The sequence below is a fragment of the Medicago sativa genome, chromosome 1 (assembly GCF_051527215.1).
Source record: "Medicago sativa cultivar Bolivia chromosome 1, Bolivia_mono, whole genome shotgun sequence".
NCBI lineage: Eukaryota > Viridiplantae > Streptophyta > Magnoliopsida > Fabales > Fabaceae > Medicago > Medicago sativa.
Genome location: NC_140749.1, coordinates 85,302,624 through 85,325,070, shown reverse-complemented (window position 1 = coordinate 85,325,070; position 22,447 = coordinate 85,302,624). Strand labels below are relative to the sequence as shown.

The following is a 22,447-nucleotide window of genomic DNA, read 5'->3' as shown; positions in this document are numbered from 1 at the left end:
TAAATAATAAAAAGTTGTTTAAATATGTTAGAATATAATATCATAGTTTTATACAAATTTATTAAATAATAAAAAGTTGTTTAAATATGTTAGAATATAATATCATGACATGACATAAGGATATGTGAAATAATATTTGAACAACCATTTTATGATAATTTATGTGACAACTTTTTCTCCCATACTCACATTATTGTGTTTTAGGTTTTTTTCTTCATAAGTTTTAGTTGTTTCAAAAGTTGTAAAAAAAAATGATTGCTCAGCTCATATAATATTCCTCTAAGAATGTATGGTTGTATATTTATGTAAAACTTTTACCACCGCCCATGTTTGTAATTTAAATAATGCAATTTTAATATTTATAAAAAGCTTTTTAATAAAAAAAAATATTTTTAAGAAGTTTCATCTTCAGTGTAGTAAATAAAACGCTTTAATAAAGGCTCTTCTTTTGGAGAAATTCTTAAGTGGTCACATGACCAAGAGAGTAGCATTTGAACACATCCAATCATAATTTGACACCTCAAAAGCATTCAACTAAAAATATGAATAATTATGAGAAAGAGAGAGAGTGTTTTTTTAGTATTAAAACAAAGAGGAATGATATTTTGACAACCAATTTTGAACAACTTTTGTGACAACTCTTTTTCCTACTCTCATTATACCTTTATTTTCTCTCTTCCTTTTTCTCTCTCTATTGTTATTGTCCAATAAGAATGAAGGAAAAAGATTGTCCCTAAAAAGTTGTTTAAAATTGGATGGCAAAATATCATTCCTCTAAAACAAAAAAGAAAATCTTTAAAATAAAAGCACCAACAGAGAGAGGAAAACGATGATGACAGAGGCCAGCAACGGCATGGCCGGCAACGATGGGAATGCCGGAATCAGCGATGACGACGACGAAGACTGCTGCATAGCGACGACAACAACAGTGACAACGACGTCAACGGTACCATCAACGATGATGACAGTGAGAACTTTGGATTAAGATTTGACATAGCTATTTATCTTCAATTAAACTGAACTCTGTTATTTTTTCTTTCTAAACTCAAGTTTGTTAAATTTGAGTTAGTATATGTTCAATGTTACAGCGATATGATGATTCTGATGGTGATAATGGAATCGAATGATTCTGAAGAAGAGTAAAATAGAACAGTGAGGGTGTTAATCTTCAGTTTCTGTGAAAATGCCGGATTACTTACCGGTCACCGGAAAATGGCAGGTGGAGAAGAAATTCAGAACAAGTTTGAGAAGGGAGAAGCGGAAACTCATTTCACCGGAGAGATTGAGAGCACCGTCGGAGAGAGCGGGGAAGTAATTGTTGCCCATGTCACACTATAGTCTTTTCTGTCTTCATCATCACTGGTTCCGGCATGGCCATCGTCTCCGGCAATACCACCGCCGTTCTCTCCTGGCATCGATTTCCATTCTCTCTTTTATTTGACAACTTTTTATTTTATTTTAATGTCAAACTTTCTCTCACTTCCTTTGTTATGATTATTTATTATTTTTATTTATATATTTATGAGGTGTCAAATTATGATTGGATGTGTCCAAATGCTACTCTCTTGGTCCTGTGACCACTCAAGAATTTCTCCTTCTTTTGTCAGTTTGTTGCCCCCACGAGAGGCAAGTACTAAAAATATAATAACATTTCGTCAAGGGAAAATACTTGAGTGATATAATGTCACCCTGACATTAAATCTGGGTCACACAAATGTATTTGTGTGGCCCAGATGCAAATGGCAATGTGTGTTGTGTGACTCAGATTTAATATAACGGTGACATTATGTCACCCAAGTGCTGTCGTCCTTTCATCAAGCACTTCTGATGAACCTATAAAAAGTTATAACAAGTATGTAACAATGATTGACCCCCCCTTTCACCTGAAGAGAGAGATGGAGATGGAGATCGATCGGAGTCGGGAGATGCCTAAAGCAACTATTCAACGAAGTGGAACGATTTTTTTTTTTTTTTTTTTGAGTAAAACGAAATGGAACGATTGTGTTTGGTTGTGTGGTAAATAAAATTGATTGCGGTTGAAATTAACAAAAAATGTGACTTTTGCAAATTCATGTTTGATAATTGATTTTATGTCGGTGTGGAAGTGTGGAAGCTAATAATCTAATAATGAAGTGTGGAAGCTAATAATCTAATAATATTAGTTTATATGTAGGTGTGATTTCTAGATTTCTTAGAAATCGTGGTGGGTCTAACACAACTCCATAAATTGGCTTGTGAGATGAAGATTGTCCCTCATTTATAAATACATTGGCATATCATCTCTTATCCGATGTGAGACTCTTTAACACATTTGAAACGTTCAGGACTGGACATCTGAAACGTGGACATAAATGGAGGGTGGCCCGATAACAGAAACTTAATAGCAGGTGGTCCAACAGATCTAGGAGAAGGCTCTGATACCATGTTTAAATTTGGGGTCTAATTCATCCTTACAAAATTAGCTTGTAAGGTGAGGATTGTCTCCCACTTATAAACACATTGTCAGACGTGAGACTCTTTAACATGATTCTGGATTTAAACTCAATTTGAATGTTTTATAGCTAAACGTAGAATCAAACATACGCGCACGTTAATGTTTTAAATCGGTTCAAACACAATACAAAATAGATTTAAAGATGACACCCTAAAACACTAGCAATCCAACTCAGCTAAGAAACACCTATGATCGACATCACACAATGATCTCCAAATCACGTTGAGACTTGATTCATTATTCCTTCAATGGCTTCAACGAGATCACCCTCATTCACCATAATTTACACTTATAAAAGAACATACACTCTAAGATAATGGTACACACATTTTCTTTGATAAACCTTTCACTTTGTATAATCAAATAATGACTTGAGCCTCAAAATGTTTACAAGTATATTACCTCCTTCGATGGAGCTCAACCATGGTACTCCATTGTGCGCCTGTACTTCGATCACCACTCGTATCTAGTTTAAATCATTGGCGCCCTATGTGGAGAACAAGGATCTAAGCCACACATTAAGGCTTTCAGACCCTTCAGCCCCTTACCTTAACCTCAACTTGAAAGCTGTTTTGCTACATCGAAAATCGAAAATCTCGCATTACTTAAGAGTTTATATAAATTGTAGTTTATTATTAACAACACTCACACTCCTCTATCGACATATCTGCCTTTTAAAAATGACAAAACCGCAAGAGCTTTGTACAAAACCCAAAAATGAACATTATCTCAAAAATATAGCTTGAGATCGAAACAAGTGATAAATAGTACTAACTTTTGTAACAAAATATAAGCAAAAGAAGTCCAAAATATCAAATGTATTTGGAGGACAGAAGCAACAAAAAAAAAAACTATTTTATGATAATAATCCCTATCATAGCAACCCCATTTATTGCCGATGATGTAAATGACAGACTAAAGGGTTGCTAAACAAATCTAAATACAGAAAAGAATGTATAATTCAAAATATAATAACACTCCAAGTGGAAAACAAACCCAAAACACATCCACACAATCACAAACACTGCACTAATTACTCGAAGTGTTCCCATTTGAACTTGGGATGAACTGAATTATTAGTGGATGAGCTTGATGAGGATGCTGAAGTGACAGGAATTAATGGTGGTAGAGAATCAAATGTCTCCCATTTTGTAGTAACTACAACTTCTGAGGTAGAATTCGTAGAGGGTTTGTGCTGCAGCTGCTGAAATACTTGAGAATTCCCGTTTGAGTTCCTTTGTGATTGTTGCTCCAAACTTGGTTGTAATTTATGATTCCCAATAGACATGCCTTCTAGTTGCTCATCAATTGGAGGCAATTTTACTTTTTGTTGAGGCTTTTTCTTTGGGACATGACCTCCATTAGAATTCTTAATTTTCAGCATATCCAAAGTTTCAACATACTTTTGTACTCTTTTTACCTTCAAAATTATTAACTACCATTAGAAGCAATAATGTACTACATTGCCAATAAAATCATTAATGAATGTGCACTTTACTCTTTTTCTTTTTTTGTTACAATGTGCACTTTACTCTCTCTGAGAAATTGTGATACTTAATTTGATCACTAAAAAAATCAACATTTACTCACCACTCCCTCCGTCGTCCTATATTATATGACACAGTTGACCCTGTCACGTCTGTCAATCCACAATTTTGATCTTAAGTATCTTTAATAATCTATTAGAATTTTTTTTTGATATTTTGAAAATATTCATCGAAACGAATCCAACATCTTATATGCTATAATTTGTCTTTGTATATTAGTAGAAAAATATAATCAAAGTATTTTATATGAATAATGCACATTTTAAAATTAAGTCATTTAAAATGGAACGGAGAGAGTAAGACAAAAAAAAAAAAAAATTAGAACAACTTAGTTCTTGTCCCTTGTGACCTAAAGTGGACACATTAATAAAATTAGATGTTAGGGACTAAGTTATCCCGTTTTTCCGGGACTAAATGTTACTCCCTCTGTTTCAAAATACATGTCCAAGTCAACCACTTCACATATGTCAATGCACAATTTTGACCGTTAATATCTTTAATTATCTAAAGTAAAAAATTATAAAAATTTAATATTTTGAAAATATTTGTCGAGACAAATCAAACAACATCTTACATGCTAATATTTGTATTTATACATTAGTAAAAAAGTATGGTCAAAGTAAGTCAAGTGAATAGTGCACATTGCAAAAATTGGACATGTATTTTGAAACGGAGGGAGTATTTTCATAAGAACCAAATTAGATGTCATAATTTTTTCTTAAAGACTAAAATTAATCTTCACTCTAAAATCAATTTAAGAGGAAATCTAAGGCAAAATTTGTTTCATAAAAAAAGTGCACTAAAGATTGTTTTGAAAATCTTACCTGCATTTTCCTCTGCAATTTAACATCCCCATCAGCCACTATACCATCCAACTTAAGCAACTGATTCATCAATTTCTCAATCAAACTAAGCACATCTGTCTCTACAACTCTCCCACCTTTACTAATTATTGTTTCGAGAGCAGACACCTAATCAAGCAATTCATATCATCAAACAGAACCAATTATTCAAGCATTAAATATAATCACCAACCTTATCATAAAAAAAAAAATTACCTGCCCTGCAAGCCTATCTACTTCCAAGCTAATTTCTGAAATAGATTTTGCAGCCCTTTCCATCTTTATATTTTTTCTCATTTCCAAGTACCTCTTCTCTTGAGCAATAGGATCCTCCATCACCACTAACTTTGATTTATCTTTAACTCCTACTATGTCAAGAAATGCCTTTGAATCCCTCTCCTTGTTTTTATAAAATATTTTTTGGTCTTGGTGGTGTATCCCAGTTGGACCGGTTAACATTTTCTTCAATTCCCCTATGACACCAAACATTAATCAATGAGAAAGTACATAAAAAAAAAAAAAAAAAAAATCAATCATTCGATATAGGTTCATTGAACATTAATATAAACCAGATAAATGATTTATTCAATCAATATAGCAATTATCTAGTAAATTTAAAAAATAAATTTGTTTCATAGTAAAAAGTATAACAAAATAAAATAATAATAATAATAATAATAATAATAATAATAAAAGGGGGGGTGTAAAAAGTACCAAATGTTGCTTGTGAACTAATGTTGACTTCATGATAGGTGGAACCAAATTTAACCTTAACTCTAATTGTCGGTGGAGGAACCGAGTCTCGATCCGAGTCTAAGGTTCGGCGTTGAACCAACAAGCCTCCTGGTCTCATCTCCCACTCCAAACCTCTAGGTTCGGGAACCGAACCTCCATTATGATTCGTCACGTTCTTCATCTTCATCATTTTTTGTGAAACCAAAACAAGATGTAGATCTTTGATTCTGTCACAGAAATCTTAGCCACCCAAATCTCTTCTTATACAAAAACACTGACTTATTCATTACACGACCAATCCACACGAAAACAAAGAAAAAAACAAAGGAAAAAACCAAAAAAGCTTTGTTTCAGCTTTTTCCTTTTTTAGAGGAATCAATGGCGTTTGGTTGAAGAAAAAATCCAACCCAACGTGAACCACAAAAAAGAAAGATCGCCGGACGGTAACCGGTGCCGGAAAAGTTTATGGAAAAAAATTTATAATAACAAAGTAAAGAAAAAAACAAAAATGAACCTGTAAAATCTGAAAGTACTGAAAACAGTGATGTACTATGAAGCAAAATGTATGGATTTATACGTGAGTAGGAGGATTTTGTGGCGTAATATGAGATATGAGATAGAGGAAAAATCTGAAATAATTTGGGAGGGTAAAATGAATGTGAAGTCAAAAAAATAGGAGAGAAAAAACAATTCCAATAATGAGGAATTTGTTTTTCTCTCTGTTCTGGAGGAATCGATGGATGAAGTAAGAAGAGAAAGTACAGAAAATCAAAATGGAAATGAATATAAAAACGTGTGGCCAGCTAACTATGCTGCCATCCTGTTACTTTTATTTTTGGTATATACTTATACTGTTCATTATTATTCATTTATAAATCATTAATCCTTTCTTAATAATTGTCCCCAACATTTCTCATAAATAATTATTCTACACGACATAACACGTATTATAATTAATCTACAATATAGTAATTCATGTTTTTGGGAGAATTCTTATTTTTGCTAAAAAAAAGTTTATGGGGTGTGTTTAAATTTCTTATTGTAAAAAATATATTTATATTTAGAGATGAAAAACAATATTTATACAACTACTTTTGAGGTAACAATTTATGTGTTATTCTTCCTAAAAAAAATCTATGTTATTCTTTTGAGATGAAACAATAGAAAAAAATATAGATATAGAATAAAAACACAATATAAGAATGAGATAAATTGATCGAAACTTATTTCAACTATTTGTACAAACATGTTTTCACCAATGGGTATCGATTTCACGACATACATAATCGATCTCTCAAACAAAGTCCAAACAAAATGTTATATTTTATTATTATTTCTTTTATTTCACTAACAGTTTTGTCATTTAAAAATAATTATTGTAGTTTTACTTCTTTTAATTGTATAAAAATCTATAGTTTTGAAGAAAAAAGTTAATTTTTGTAATTTTTCTTAATAATTTTTTTTAAATATCATATTTTGTGAATATAGAAATTAAATCTCAGGTGGTATTTGGATTCTTTCAAATAGAAATGATCTTCAATTTACTCTCATTAATAGCATACCTCAAGCCATTACTTTTATGGTTTCTAAAGGGTTAGCTTCATGGTATTGCACTGAGGTTTATGGTTCTCCTATTTACACTATTCGAACCTCTTTGTGGTCTCATCTTACGAATCTCCGCAACATCATATTTGGATTCTTTCAAATAAAAATGATCTTCAATTTACTCTCATTAATAGCATACCTCAAGCCATTACTTTTATGGTTTCTAAAGGGTTAGCTTCATGGTATTGCACTGCGGTTTATGGTTCTCCTATTTACACTATTCGAACCTCTTTGTGGTCTCATCTTACGAATCTCCGCAACATCATTACGGCACCCTGGTTAATGATTGGTGATTTCAATGAAATCAGAAGCGCAAATGAAGTTACAGGTGGCTCTTTTAATTTATCTCGTGCAAACTTATTTAATGATATGATTAATCATTGTAATTTGTTGGACGTGGATACTGAAGGTGGTTTCTTCACTTGGCGACGTAGCACACACACTCGGACCCACATTAGAAAACGCCTAGATAGATGTATGATGAATGTGGATTGCCGGTTGGCTTTTCCTCATGCTCTCGTGGAAATTCTCTCTCCTCATAATTCAGACCATAATCCATTGTTATTAACTTGTTCTAAATCCAGAAGCATTAAATCCAATATGTTTCATTTTCAAGCTGCTTGGATCTCTCATCCGGATTACGAGCCTTTGGTTGATAATACTTGGAAGAATGTTGCAGGTTCAGCCGCAATTAAATTAACTCAAGTTCGGGCTCAGTCAATCACTTTCAATAGAGAAACATTTGGGAACATATTTAAGAATAAGAGGATATTGGAAGCTAGGATTAGAGGTGTTCATAAGCAACTAGATAATCACCAAACTTCTGATCTTATTATATTTGAAAGGAATCTTCAACAAGAATATAACAAGATTTTGGCCCAGGAAGAAATGCTCTGGTACCAGAAGTCGCGTGAGAATTGGGTCAAATTTGGCAATAAAAACACAAAGTTTTTTCATACTCAGGCTGTCATCAAAAGAAGAAGAAATAAAATTACAGGCCTTAATGTTGAAGACACATGGTGCACGGATGCAAGCACTCTTAAAAGAGAAGCAACTAAATTCTTTATGCATCTTTTTCAATCTAATGACCCTTGCAATCCCCATAGTTTACAATTGAATAATATTCCATCTATTGGTATTAACATGCATGACCACCTTCTCAAGCCTATCACTATGGAAGAGGTCAAAGGTGCTATTTTCTCAATGCAATCTTACAAAGCTCCAGGGCCTGATGGATTTCAACCAATTTTCTTCAAAACCTATTGGCATATTGTTGGAAATGATGTGTGGAAAATGGTGTCTGATGCTTTTGCTTCTGGTAGTATTGATCCTAATCTTGCAGAGACTATGATTGTTCCAATTCCGAAGGTTGATATCCCTCAGAGTTTCAAAGATTTTCGTCCTATCAGTCTATGTAATGTGCTTCTGAAAACTATCTCTAAAGTTATAGTACGACGTATCAGACCTTTTTTGAATGATTTTATTGGCCCTTTCCAGAGCTCTTTCATTCCTAATAGAGGTACTTCTGATAACGCCATAATTGCGCAAGAGATTGTTCACCACATGCACAAGAAAAAAGGTAAAAAAGGACTTTTATTGTTTAAAGTGAACTTTGAGAAAGCTTATGATAGGGTGGATTGGAATTTCTTGAAATTAACTCTATCCGAATTTGGGTTTCCTCATTCTATTATTAATTTAATCATGAGTTGCATCACCTCTTCCTCTCTCTCCCTTAAGTGGAATGGTGAAAAACTTGATAGTTTCAAACCCAAAAGGGGATTGAGACAAGGTGATCCACTCTCACCTTATCTTTTCGTTCTTTGCATGGAAAAATTATCTTTAATGATACAACACCAAGTTACTAACGACATTTGGAAGCCGATAAGTATTTCAAGAGAGGGTCCTAGTTTTTCCCATTTATTGTTTGCTGATGATTGTCTTTTCTTTACTGAAGCGAAGAGCTCACAAGTTAAGTTGGTCCGAGATGTGTTGCAAAATTTTTGTTTGGCTTCAGGATTGAAGATTAATATTCAAAAGTCAAAATTTATGACATCCTCAAATGTGTCTCTGCCGAAAAAGAACAAATTTGAATCTCTTCTTCAATTTAACCATACTTCACAACTTGGTAAGTACCTTAGCTTTCCTATGTTGTCTGGTAGAGTTAAAAATTCTGATTTTCATTATATCCTAGACAAAATAAATGGTAGGTTGGCAGGCTGGAAAAGAAATTTACTTAGTAGATCAGGTCGAGTCACTTTAGCCAAAAGTGTTGTGACTGCCATGCCTATTTATACTATGCAAAACCTTTGGCTTCCATCTGGTATATGTGATAATATTGATGCCATTGTGCGTTCCTTTATTTGGGGAAGAAACTCTTGTCATTGGGTTAATTGGAAGAACTTGACTAAGCCCAAATCTCAAGGTGGTTTAGGCATTCGCACAGCTAGGAACTCAAACATTTCTCTACTGGGCAAACACATATGGGACATTTTACACCAACCACATAAGCTTTGGGTTCAGATGTTGAGGAACAAATACATGTCTGATACTCATATTTTGCATTCTTCTTTTAAGCCTGGCGATTCTTGCATATGGCGTGCTATTGCGAAGGCAGTGGAAATATTAGGGCCCGGTTTTATATGTAGAGTCGGAAAAGGACATATATCTGTCTGGTATGATAAATGGATAGATAATGTCTACCTTTGCAATGTTGTGCCATATGTTGACATTAGTGACACAAACCTTCGTCTTTGTGATTTGTTTGAAAATGAGGCTTGGAACTTCAACAAACTCTACACTCAACTTCCTTCGTTTTACCAAGATTGTATTCGTAGCATTACCATTGATAGTGACGTTGATGATAAACTCATTTGGAGTGGCTCCCCCAATGGTATATATTCGGCCAGTCATGGTTATAGGTGGTTGGATCAAAATTTAAATCATCAAACGGTGCCCAATACTGCCTGGAGTTGGATTTGGCGGCTACAAATTACTGAAAATTTGCGGCATTTTTGTTGGTTAGTGATGCATGGTAGTCTTCCTACCAATTCTTTCAGAGCCTCACGCCACCTTACCTCTAATACTTCTCGTCATAGATGTGGTGCTGCTGTTGAGAGTGATTTGCATACTCTACGGGATTGCCCTAGAGCGATGTCTATTTGGAAGTATGTTTATCCTACCATTCCTAATAATTTTTACATGCTGGATTGTCAACTTTGGTTTAAACATCATGCTACAATGGAGGCAGGTACCAAGTTTATAGTAACTTGTTTTGAAATTTGGAGAAATAGAAACGAACATATTTTCCAAAATACGCAGAAAGATACTTGGAATTCTGTCAACAACATAATCTCTTATCATGCATCTATGGTTTACGCTCTTGGTACCACTAGTAAGCATCATGTGGTCCGTCAGGTTTGTTGGAATCTCCCTCCTGAAGGCTATATTAAGATCAATGTAGATGGTTCTTCTTTTGGAAATTCTGGTAATGCAGGTTTTGGAGGTCTCTTGAGAAACGATATGGGAATTTGGATTCAAGGATTTTCTGGTTCTTGCGGTAGAGCGTTTACTTTACTAGCTGAACTTTCAGCTATTTGGAAAGGACTTCAATTCGCATGGGACCTTGGGTATCGATCTATCATCATGGAATCTGACTCTCAGACAGCTTTGGATCTTATTGCGGATACTAATCAAAATGACTTTCATCCTCATGCAAACTTGCTTTCTCTCATTAGGAAGCTCTCTTCTCTTCCTTGGATGGTCTCCTTTAATCATACTTTGAGAGAGGGCAATGAATGTGCTGACTGGTTGGCCAAGTTTGGTGCTATGAATGTTGATTCTTTGAAGATATGGATGTCTCCTCCTCCTCAGCTAAATATCTCTCTGTTTGCGGATGGCTCTGGAATATTTAGACAACGAATTGCTTAGTTGTTTTTAATTTTTTCCCCTTGATCAAAAAATAGAAATTAAATCTCTATTCATCTTCTATGAAAAACAAGATTCATATACCAATCATTTTGTAGATGTAGATGCAATTCAAATGAAAATTAAATGTTGTGGCACATATTCCGACATGTATAACCTCTCTTTCTCCATAATTAGTGTGTATGAATTTTGATGTTAGACTCTTAACAAAATATTATACCGCAAATTAGGGAAAACAACGTTTGGCCAGTACGCATGCCTCTACGTACAAGTCGGATTAGTCGTTCACCGTTGATGGGTCGGAAATCGGTGCGAAAGCCAAAAAAATATTATACCGCAAAAAAAATAAGGCATAGATTCGGGACCCTTTTTAAATTCAAAAGGGGGTAGTTGTTTAAAATTAAAAAAAAACTTGAAAGGTATATTACTATATGCGATCTTATATGTAAAAGAATTATTTTCTTTACAAAAAAAAAAAAAAAAGGCAAAAACTTAAATGCATTTGCTTAGGTTTCCTTTTTAAGATTCTTAACTTAACTACTTACGATTTCTTTAAATCAACAATTTTTTTAAGTTTGTTTTTCTACAAGAATTTTTTTAAGTTTGTTATAACCAAAAATATTGTATTTTAAGTTTGTATTTTAAGTTTTTTGTTTTGACAAGGTATTTTATTTAAGTTAAAAACCAAGTGAAAAGAAAAATGCACCTAAGTTTTTCCAAAATAAAAATAGTACTTCTTTGAGTAAATTATAATAATAATATTAATATTAAAAAAATTAAGAAATAAAAAGCACTTCTTTAGTTTTAATTTAGGTTTCTATCAAGATTTTAAAAAAATTTAGGGGAAGCTTTTATGTTAAATTATTTTTAAGGGGAGGGTGGATTTTAATATAGTATTATTTATGTAAATTTTATGACGCATATTTTCATACTACTGAAGTTAATTTATTTTGAAAAGATAATACTAAATATTATTTAAAATATACACAACAACCTTTTAAAAAAACTAAAAGTATAAAGAAAATATATGATTTGCATTTGAAAATAACAATTTTTTAACTTTTATAAAAAATAATACATAATTTTCAAAGAAATATTTCCTTTTATAATTCTTTAACCGGTGTCCGGACACCGGTTAACATTTTCCTTTAAAGAATGTATGCAAAATCTTGTCAAAAATAATACTAATATATAAAAAATGAACTTTCGGCAAAATATTTTCCCTGAAGTGCGCGGGCCTCACTCTAACTCTAAGGTGTTTTAATTTATTAATGGCTAAATTAAACTTCTAGTCCTTTAAATTATTTTTAGGTGTTTTGGTACCTTAAATTATTTTCTTTCATTTTAGTCCATTAGTAGGGATGTTAATGGGGCGGACAACGGGTACTTTCTCATTCCATGCCAACAACTGAATTTATTCCCCATCTCGGTTCTCAATCCCCGCGTTGAGGGGATTGTGTTTCTTAGATTTTCTACTTATTCAGTTTAGAATGTGAAATTATAGCCTCTAGACTACTTAACAAGAAAAATCATTTTTTCATCATTCTTGGTTTGCCTTTAAGTTCAATCTTATGGTTTTGCTACTAAAAAATTCATATTAAAATGATGTTTTGTCAAAAAAAATTTAATTTTTTTTGGAAAATATTGTCTAATTTAATGGATGGAAAATTTTGGAGTGTTCAAAAGCCTAAGAAGTATTTTGGGGAGACGAAAATCAAATATTAGTATATTTAGGAGGACTATTTACTTATTTAACCCTTTTATCATTGTCCCATGTTTAACCTCAAGATTAAATTTGGAAAGTGACATGCTTGATTGTAAGTAGTAAAACAATGTAAGAATATTGCACTTTTCTAAGGCAAACCACACCGATGAGAAAATATTTGATAGACAAAAACAAAACAGTGATACTTTGAGAAAGAAAAAAACAGAGATGATGGTGTAACATGCTGGAGAGATGATGGGCAACGAGAATGAGTATCAATGGGTTAAGAGAAACTACGCAAGTGAAATTTGATATCATATCTCCATCTAAAATTCTAAAGTATTGAGTTTATGCGTCCTCTCATTTATATTCAATTCAACCTCAACTTTTATATTTTACATGAGACTTTAACTTATATTTAACATGTCACAACATCCCTCCGTCAAGTGTGACATTCTCTACCTCAAATGTAAGACTCCTCGTTTGTGAACCAACAACACAAATCTCTCCCACTCCCCATCAAGTCGAACTTGTCTCTGATACCGCTGTTGAGTCATAAGGGGGAGCATCACTGGATAGGATCATCACAATGGTGTAAGAGCAACCACACTAGTGAGAGTGCACATATCATATTTTCATCCAAAACCATAAGACATTGAGTCTGTGGATCATTTCACTTATATGAAATTCAAGTTCAACAATTCTATCAAATATGGAACTTTAACTCTTACTTGACACAGCACTACACAGATAATACGATGAAAAGAGAAAGAGATAGAAAGAAAACGTGGTGTTAAACGGATATATTTGAAAATTAAATTTGTCCACATTATGTCAATAAACAAAAAACTATATTCTCCTTTAAAAAAAAAATTATATTCGGAAAGAATGTATTACGATTAAGTTCCTATGCTCACCAATCGTTGGTTTCAAAACTCTAAACTTAATACAAGGGCTGAGCTCAATGACAAAAATAGAGAAAGCACTCCATGGACCATGGGTATGTTTTATTTGCAGAAAAAATTAATGTGCAGTTGTAACACGTTTGATTCAAATTTTACATGTCATTTATATAAAAATAGATTGCGCGGAAGGAGAATGTAAATGTCGTCTCTTTTGTCCTCGTGAGCTTAACTCAATTGGTAAGGATAATGCATAATTAATATATACGGTCCGGGGTTCAAACTCCGGCCACCACAAAAAAATAAAAATGTTGTCTCTTTGTTCAAATGGATTGGAAACAACTATGTTTAACTACGATTTGTGCGGTGGTGACTAAAATCGAATTAGTCTAAAGATTTAATTATGACTTGAAACAATGGTGGATTAAGCCCTCAATATGTCTTCTTATATTGATTGTTTCAGCTCTTGATAATGTATTCTTAGTCATCTTGTAAGGGATTGGGTTTAGTTATTGTGTGGATATTTCATTATTGGGAGATTGGAAGCATTGCTTAGTGTGTTACACCCACTCTTGTTGTAATGCAACGTTTGTTCTGTTTTGTTTGGGAACATCTCGTTCTAGAAGGCTAGAATAGACATTTTAATACAATTTGACCTATTTGCTCATAAAAAAAAAACAATTTGACTTATTAAAGAAAAAAGGAGAATCATTTATCCATCGTCCATGCTTCCAATGTGTCCCTATAACAACAATACAAAGACAATTATTTCTATAAAATATTGACATTAATCGTCTTGGTATTGCGGTAATTTTGACCGGAAAAAAGTGAGAAATTTGACAAATAATTTACTATACTATTGCTTAACTGACATTATTTCATTCCCTAAAGTGAATATGTAGTTGTGGTAGACATGACAATAAAGAGAAAGAACGTCCAAAAAAATACATACAGAACAATGGCAAAGTGGTAAAGAAAAACAGGAAATTAACAAAAACAAATTGTCTATAAGTATAAAAACGTAGAGTAGTACTTTTTTTCAAAAAGGAACGAGGAAGTAGTTTCCTTTTAGAGCTCAGGTTTTTGGAAGCAACTCCTCTCCGAGTATTGAGACACCAAAATTGAATTAACATTAAACACATGTCCTGCTTTGGGTGCATGAAGTAAGTAAGGTACTAAATTCTAAGCAAAAAGCATAGACAACATTTCTTTATTTCTTACAAAGTCTGACTCTTATCCTCCACACCGACACTTTGGCACGCCTGAGTTTCGCCGCACGTGACACTCCCAAAGTCGTTCCACGTTAGAAACTGCTTATGTGGTGGGAATGGGATCTAGTGCTGACACTTTACAAAAGAGGCAGTGTAACCTATGTGGTTTTAGAACAATTCCTCTACAGTATTTCTATAAATAATTACAGTATTCAAAAACTTACTTGTTATGTATGCTTAATCAATATTCTTGTGATACTCTTTAAATCGACTTGTTATATATGTTTAACCAATGTTCATGCAATACTCTTTTAACATTCTTCTTATTTTATAGTGCATCTTATAACATATTTTGTCCCTTTTTTTATTGATATCTAGGTGTAGGAATATGTTAGGCCAAGTCCGACTTTAATATGCATGAGCTTGGCTTATGAAAATTTTTGCAAGCTTGAACATGGCCTTTCGTGGGTCTATTTTTTTGGCATGACTTGACCTATTTAATAGCCTAGTCAGGCTTGATATCCTATTTATAGACATACTTCATATTAAAATCATTAAATTGTTCATTTCATCTGCTTTTAAATAGATTAAATCGGTCTTAAAAACTATTTCAGTGCAAGAGCATCCACAATGGTAGTTCTCTAACAAGGACTCCTTAAATGGACCCCACGTGACACATCACTTATTTATAATTTTTTAATAAAAGTACCTATTAATGACTCAATGACTCCAATTGTAATAAACTAATAAGGACTCCAATGAAAAGTACTTAAATATGTCCCACTATCTTTATATCATTAAACAAAAATAATTTATCTATTACTCCTTTTTACAAGTGGGACCAAGTAGCACACATTTTATTACTCCTTTATGCAAGTGGGACCAAGTAGTACACATTTTATTACTTTTTTAAACGTGGGACCCGTTAGTTACCCAGGAGAGAGGGGGTCATTATATAGTTACACGTTCCTTAACGAGGACTCATTTTTTCTTCCTCCAATGGAGAGTCCTTAACAGGGAGTGGTCCTTGTTAAGTAAGGACCCCCCATTGGAGATGTTCGGCTTGCCGTCACTATAAAGCCTTAAAATCCTATTTCACTATAAGGCCTTAGAACCAATTTAAAAAGTTCATTTGAGTTGTTTCTTGATTTTTATGTTTAATATAAATAAAAAATAACTTTTAATAATATGCATAAACAAATCCACCCATGATCTATTTACTTAAATAAGTTTTTTCAGAAGCCTAGGCCTAACCTTTTTAATAAACAGGCTAGGCCAGACCGTAAGCCCCTGTAGACATGTCTGACTTATTCCCAACCCTACTCATATATAGATAAATGGTAACGTATAAGTTGTTGTTGGAGCTATCTCGATGAATACTTTTAAAATACCAAATTTAATAAAAAAAAATCTAATAAATACTCTCTCTAAAATAAATTATAAACAAAAGTAGTAGTTGAAATATCAATCAATTGTAATTAATGACTAACTAACTACGCATACTCCATCCGGTATAATGGACTATATTTATAGTCTAGAAATATCAGTTGTTCAATGAATCTCAACAATGAATATTTGTTTATAAATGTGACTGGATGAAGTATATAATAGCACTCATAAAAAAGAGGAAATGAAGAACATCTTCTCAACTACATTGATGAACAATATAATTGGTGTACAATAACCATAATTCCTGGAATATGTACTAATTTGAGGTAACTATATTCTTTTCCCTGATGACTGGCAGTGTTATTGTTTAATTAAAATCTCATTTGGTCGGTGCTTTGTTGTATCTAATCAGATATCCCTCTATCCCTATCCCTCGAAAAAGACATTCTATAATTTTGTTTGGCAGCTTAATGAAAGTTTATCTGTTTCCCAAATTAAATTTGTTTTGATAGAAAAATTGATTATTTATTTATTTAATCAAGTAAAATACTACAAAATCGTACAAATTAATTTTTTTTTTTGTTTTTTTATGTTAATTTCTTTTGCGCTTCTTGAAGCTTATTAATGCTAGTGTATTATGATGGTTCATATGTTAAGTTTTTGGTGTCGTATCAGCATATATATATGTTGGCAAGGGAGTATAACGGTATATCCAATCCAAGTTGATTTACATTTTGGGACGACAATTAACGGTATCATATTTTGACTTGTGTGTGGAGGGCACAAGTGTTTTTTAATTCATCGTGAAATCTTAAGTTCTTCTCTAGAACATTTAGTTTTTATTTTCTAAAATATATGTTCATTTTGAATACAGATATGTCCCACTATCTTTATATCATTAAACAAAAATAATTTATCTATTACTCCTTTTTACAAGTGGGACCAAGTAGCACACATTTTATTACTCCTTTATGCATGTGAGACTAAGTAGTACACATTTTATTACTTTTTTAAACGTGGGACCCGTTAGTTACCCGGGAGAGAGAGGGTCCTTATATAGTTACCCGTTCCTTAACGGTGACTCATTTTTTCTTCCTCCAATGGAGGGTCCTTAACAGGGAGTGGTCCTTGTTAAGTAAGGACCCCCCATTGGAGATGCTCTAACAGATTAAGTTTATATATTAGGTTTAATTTATTATTATTATTATTATTATTTATGAGTGGATATGAATTGATAACCTTTGATACTATGTTAAATTTTTATATTGAGTCTAATTTATTCTTATAAAATTTATTTGTAACTAGACTTTTGACCCGTGCGTCGCACGGAGTTTCTCGACTATAATAGAGACCAATAAATAATCTTTAACCCGTAAGATCATTGATATGGTAGAAAATATTTTCTTAAAAAAAAAAAGGCAAGAGCATGAGAATGAAATTGGTGTGCAATGCATTTTTTTAGATGGAATTTGTTAGGTTAAATAATTGCAAACCTAATAAAGCAAATGAGCGGGAAAAAATTAGGTTAAGTTGCTGCATACGTAACAAAATTAAAAAATAAGGATGTCAAAAACAAAAGGCATGAAATTAAAAAAAAAATCCAAAAAAAAAAGTGTAAAATTCTTGACCAAAAAAAAAGTATAAAATAAAAGGATCATACATGATCATTGATATGGTAGAAAATATTTTCTTCAAAAAAAAAGGCAAGAGGATAGGAATGAAATTGGTGTGCAATGCATTTTTTTTAGATGAAATTTGTTAGGTTAAATAATTGCAAACCTAATAAAGCAAATGAGCGGGAAAAAATTAGGTTAAGTTGCTGCAGACGTAACAAAATTAATAAATAAGGATGTGAAAAATATTTAATAAATAAGGATGTGAAACGTAACAAAATTAATAAATAAGGATGTGAAAAATATTTAATAAATAAGGATGTGAAAAATATCACTTATTATTTAATAAATAAGGATGTGAAAATAACTTATATATTTAATAAATAAGGATGTGAAAATAAAATCACTTATATATTTAATAAATAAGGATGTGAAAAATATCACTTATAAAATCACTTATAATAACTAGCGAAAAGACGGGCACTCCGTGCCCGTCTTTCCGCTCTTTTTATTGCGCTAACGTTTGAAAATTATGAACGGTATTTTTTTTATGAAATTTTGGTTTTGATTAAAAATAAAAATACAAATGTGTGTTGCTTTTTTTAATGACGCAAACAATAATCTTTATTATAGAAAAAATTGTTTAAGAGTATAATTGGAATAATGAAAAAGTAAGTATAAATATAATCATCTAATTTGTTATACTTTTTAAATAATAAAGGAAAAAAAACAGATAAACATATATTCATATCGTGTTTGTTACATTTGTTTTAATATTTAAATTTATTCTTATCTATTTGTTACATGCGTTACTTGTATTTAAAATTAAGGGTATTTTTGGAAAGAAAATTCCAACCCAAAAATATGCTGAAAGGGGTAGTTTCCTTTATATATAGTATAGATAAAAATAAATAAGGATGTGAAAAATATCACTTATAAAATCACTTATAATAATAAAATCACTTATAAGCTCCAGTCTTTTTTTTGGTTTTTTGGTAGTGGCTAAGCTCCAGTCTTTTTTTTGGTAGTGGCCGGGGTTTGAACCCCAGATTTTTGGTAGTGGCCGGGGTTTGAACCCCAGACCTTGCATATTTTTATGCATTGTTCAACCAACTGAGCTAAGCTCACGTGGACTTATAAACTCTAGTCTAATATTATATAAATGAGACTTGATTTTTCCAATATAATAAGATGAAAGATTTATGCAATAATAATTGGGATAGAGAGTATATGAAAGACATACTAGAAAAAAAAATGCATTCTCAGAAACAATAAAAACAATTAATGTGTTAGACGTTTTCAATTTTTTAAAATAAAAAAGCAAGATTTGATTGTAAAAATTTTAAAAAAATTGTTGGAAATATATTAAATCTATATTATCTTATGTTTATTTATTTTATTTTATTTTGGTACATTATCTTATGTTTATTTATTGAAGTTGAAATAAAAATAGAAAACATTGACTATAAACGGATACTAACAGTAACAGCTACCAAAGAATCAATATTCTAGAAGTAATACTCCATTTTGTCAAATTTAACCAAAAAATCGTTCAATACACTATTGGCCTCTTTTCAGATGCTACAAAAATATGATCTATTGTTTGGTGATTAAAGTGAATGATGATATAAAGACTACGGTTCAATATGGAAATTCCCATTTTTTATGAGAACTAGGTTCTAGATATAAATTTCAGAACACAACCAAAACCAGCTGCATTGAAAAGGACACGGCACCATACGTGCTCATGCAATTGCACGGCTTAGATGCTTCACAACAAAGTCTAGACAAAGCATGTTATCGTGAGCAAACGTAATAGCCAATAGGCACGCATCATGCCCTCATCATAACAAATAAAATTAGAAATACATAGTCAAACATCATCGACTTTGATATTCACTTCCAATTTGCAAAATTTTAAAAAAAAGAGGACACATATATGGAACTTGATTTTGCAAAAGAAAATTTTAACTAGTTAACACCATATTTTTGCAGAAGAGGACACATTGTTTCTCTACATATCTCGAGAACATCTTTCTAGTGTGAGATATAAGAAGCTACCAAGTATAACTTTGAGTTGAAGCCAAATTTATGATGCACAAATAAGATAAGTCTTCCGTTATGTACAAGGTTGTTTCAACTATTAATTAGATCAATAAGTTTCATCATCAAATTAAATAAAATATGATGTGATTTATTGATCAATGACCTCTCCTAATAGTGTATTTTGAACCGAGTTTGATAACTTTTTTTGAGCAAGAATTGCGTATCTTTTTTGCTTACTTGATGCAATATTTTAAAAATTAACTGATAACAATTAATATGTGTCGATTTTTTGTTTTTGGTTGACTACCATGGCATTTGGATTTGTTTACTCATGTCCACTTTTCCCCCTGGCAGTAGATGGGGGACCATGAACATTGCTGCCTCATTGGTTTATGAGTATTACTTTTCCCACCCTATGGTCTTCTCTCGCGCCCTGTAAATTTTCCAAAAATGCCCTTGTGTATTCCGGATTATAGAATCCGGATTGCATTAGCACCATGAAAAAAAGTATAAATGATGGAATTTTGAATTTTGGGTGTAAAAATTATGGAGCAAATGATAGAGGAGAACTTTTGTATATTGTTAGTGCACTCCAATGTGCTCCTGGCTTGGTTGAACTTATTATACATGTAAACATGATTACCTAAGCTTCTTAGCTTATTTCTTATTGTTGTATTTTGACACTTTAATTTTTACACTTCAGAGTTACATCGATGTTTCTACCGTACAAGTGTCGGATCATTCAGAAGAGTTAGAATGCAGTAGTGATTGCCTTAATAATCTGCAGATGGTGAATATCCATGTTAGAGCATGTAGAATTTCTCAGCATGCAATGAGTTTGATACGGTTCATACTTGCAAATTCAACATCGTTAAGGACTCTTACTTTTAAAGTTTGTCCTGGTTCTAAGAGTTTAGATGCACATAGAATTTTAGAAGATTTGTTACATATGAAAAATTTGGTGCTGGTGCATTCCGGAATATAGAATCCGGATTGCATCAACACCATGAAAAAAGGGTGTTTAGGGGGTTTTCGGATTATGTAATCCAAAAAAATCATGTAACACGCCCTATTTTTTGAGCTTTCCGGATTACAAAATCCGGAAAAATCCGTAACTCACGTTGAAAGTCAACAAATAGGATGAAAAATGATGTTTCCGGATTACATAATCCGGAATACGTTAAACAATTCGGATTTTGTAATCCGGAATGTGATTATATGGAGGATTTCTCTAGTATGACCAATACTTTTTTTTCCAGAAACAAGCTTTGAATTGCATAAAAAATGGTTGGGATATTTTGTTGGGAAGAATAAATCCTTGGAACCCGGTGTTGGAGTACTTATTTCTCTACATAACAATGCTCAAAGTATGAAGTTGACATGTCCATAACTCTTGTGATGAATGAGACAAGTAAAGTTTCAATACTCACTTCAAAGCATTAGAATCATGACCTAACAAGTATTTGAAAACTTCATTCGGTGCTGATGCCTTTGGAAGAAAGAAATTAAGAAAGACAACTCAGTAATATCATTCATATTATATTTAAAATATGCAGCACATTGCAGAATATACCTCTCTCCATAAATGTTAAGTGCACCGTTATTTTTAAAATCTGTAGCTTGTACATAACCAATTCCACAGCAATAGAAAGCTTAAAATCAAAAAAATTCTGGAAAAACATCATTCCTGATTATAAAATCCGGAAAACTTCGAGGGTAATTTTGGAAAAAAATAGGGCGCGCGAGGAAAGACATAGGGTGGGAAAAGTAATACTCTTGGTTTATTGCCCAAAAATTTGTACATAAATGGTCCACTCGGCATAAGCTTCATGGCAAAAATTTGTACATAAATGAATTAACCACAGTTTAACCATGGCAAATGTAACCGTGGTTAACATACCGAAAAACTTTCCTCAAGATTACAGGCATGTTAGTCAGTTTTGAAAATAATTTTTCAAGTTTTCCAGAAAAATGTACGAGGGGTGAATAAAAGGGTTAAGATTGGTTTGTTGGGGGTAAGGAGATAACTGTAGGGGTGTGTGGCAAATTTTTCTAGTCCTATATTGATTTATTGGTTTTCAAACTTGAATGGCAAATCAAAATTATTAGCATTCCAATAAAAAATGTCTAATTTTATTATAAGGGATAATAGTAAATGTTAATTTATTTAAAAAATATAGAAAGCTAGCATGGTGTTCATAGACAATCAAATGACACATCTTTTATGAAACAATTCACTTGGTGATGAAGGTCTGCGACCTATAAATATGCTCTTGTCTAGGTCTCAATTTCAAATCTTTCAAGTGCCAACAATTTATGGTTAAGTCGGTTCATATATGTCTTACTCGGGCTTTAATTGGTCTCTCTTAACGGATTGTAGGATTGGTGTCTCGAATTAGTGGACTCTATGACTAATAACCCAAATTAGTTGATC

At 32.3% G+C, this 22,447-nt stretch overlaps 1 protein-coding gene and 1 long non-coding RNA gene across 2 annotated transcripts; one reads left to right on the top strand and one right to left on the bottom strand.

Moving 5' to 3' along the window:
- The first annotated feature begins 822 nt into the window (after positions 1-822).
- On the top strand, positions 823-1,537 carry LOC146958480 (uncharacterized). The gene is made up of 2 exons (XR_015024652.1): positions 823-967; positions 1,089-1,537. It is a non-coding gene; the product is annotated as an uncharacterized LOC146958480 (long non-coding RNA).
- A 1,715-nt stretch (positions 1,538-3,252) lies between these two features.
- On the bottom strand, positions 3,253-6,419 carry LOC146958479 (BAG family molecular chaperone regulator 2-like). The gene is made up of 4 exons (XM_085740002.1): positions 5,598-6,419; positions 5,100-5,356; positions 4,866-5,012; positions 3,253-3,914 (listed from the first exon to the last, which is right to left on the bottom strand). The coding sequence occupies exons 1-4, from the start codon at positions 5,806-5,808 to the stop codon at positions 3,528-3,530; spliced, it is 1,002 nt and encodes a 333-aa protein (XP_085596128.1). The 5' UTR covers positions 5,809-6,419; the 3' UTR covers positions 3,253-3,527.
- Positions 6,420-22,447: the final 16,028 nt, after the last annotated feature.

Excerpts from the sequence above, each read along its gene's own strand:
- LOC146958479 (XM_085740002.1), bottom strand. The coding sequence starts at position 5,808 with ATGATGAAGATGAAGAACGTGACGAATCATAATGGAGGTTCGGTTCCC. Across the intron at positions 5,013-5,099 it reads TAGATAGGCTTGCAGGGCAG|GTGTCTGCTCTCGAAACAAT; the intron begins GTAATTTTTTTT and ends TTGCTTGATTAG. Across the intron at positions 3,915-4,865 it reads AATTGCAGAGGAAAATGCAG|GTAAAAAGAGTACAAAAGTA; the intron begins GTAAGATTTTCA and ends ATAATTTTGAAG.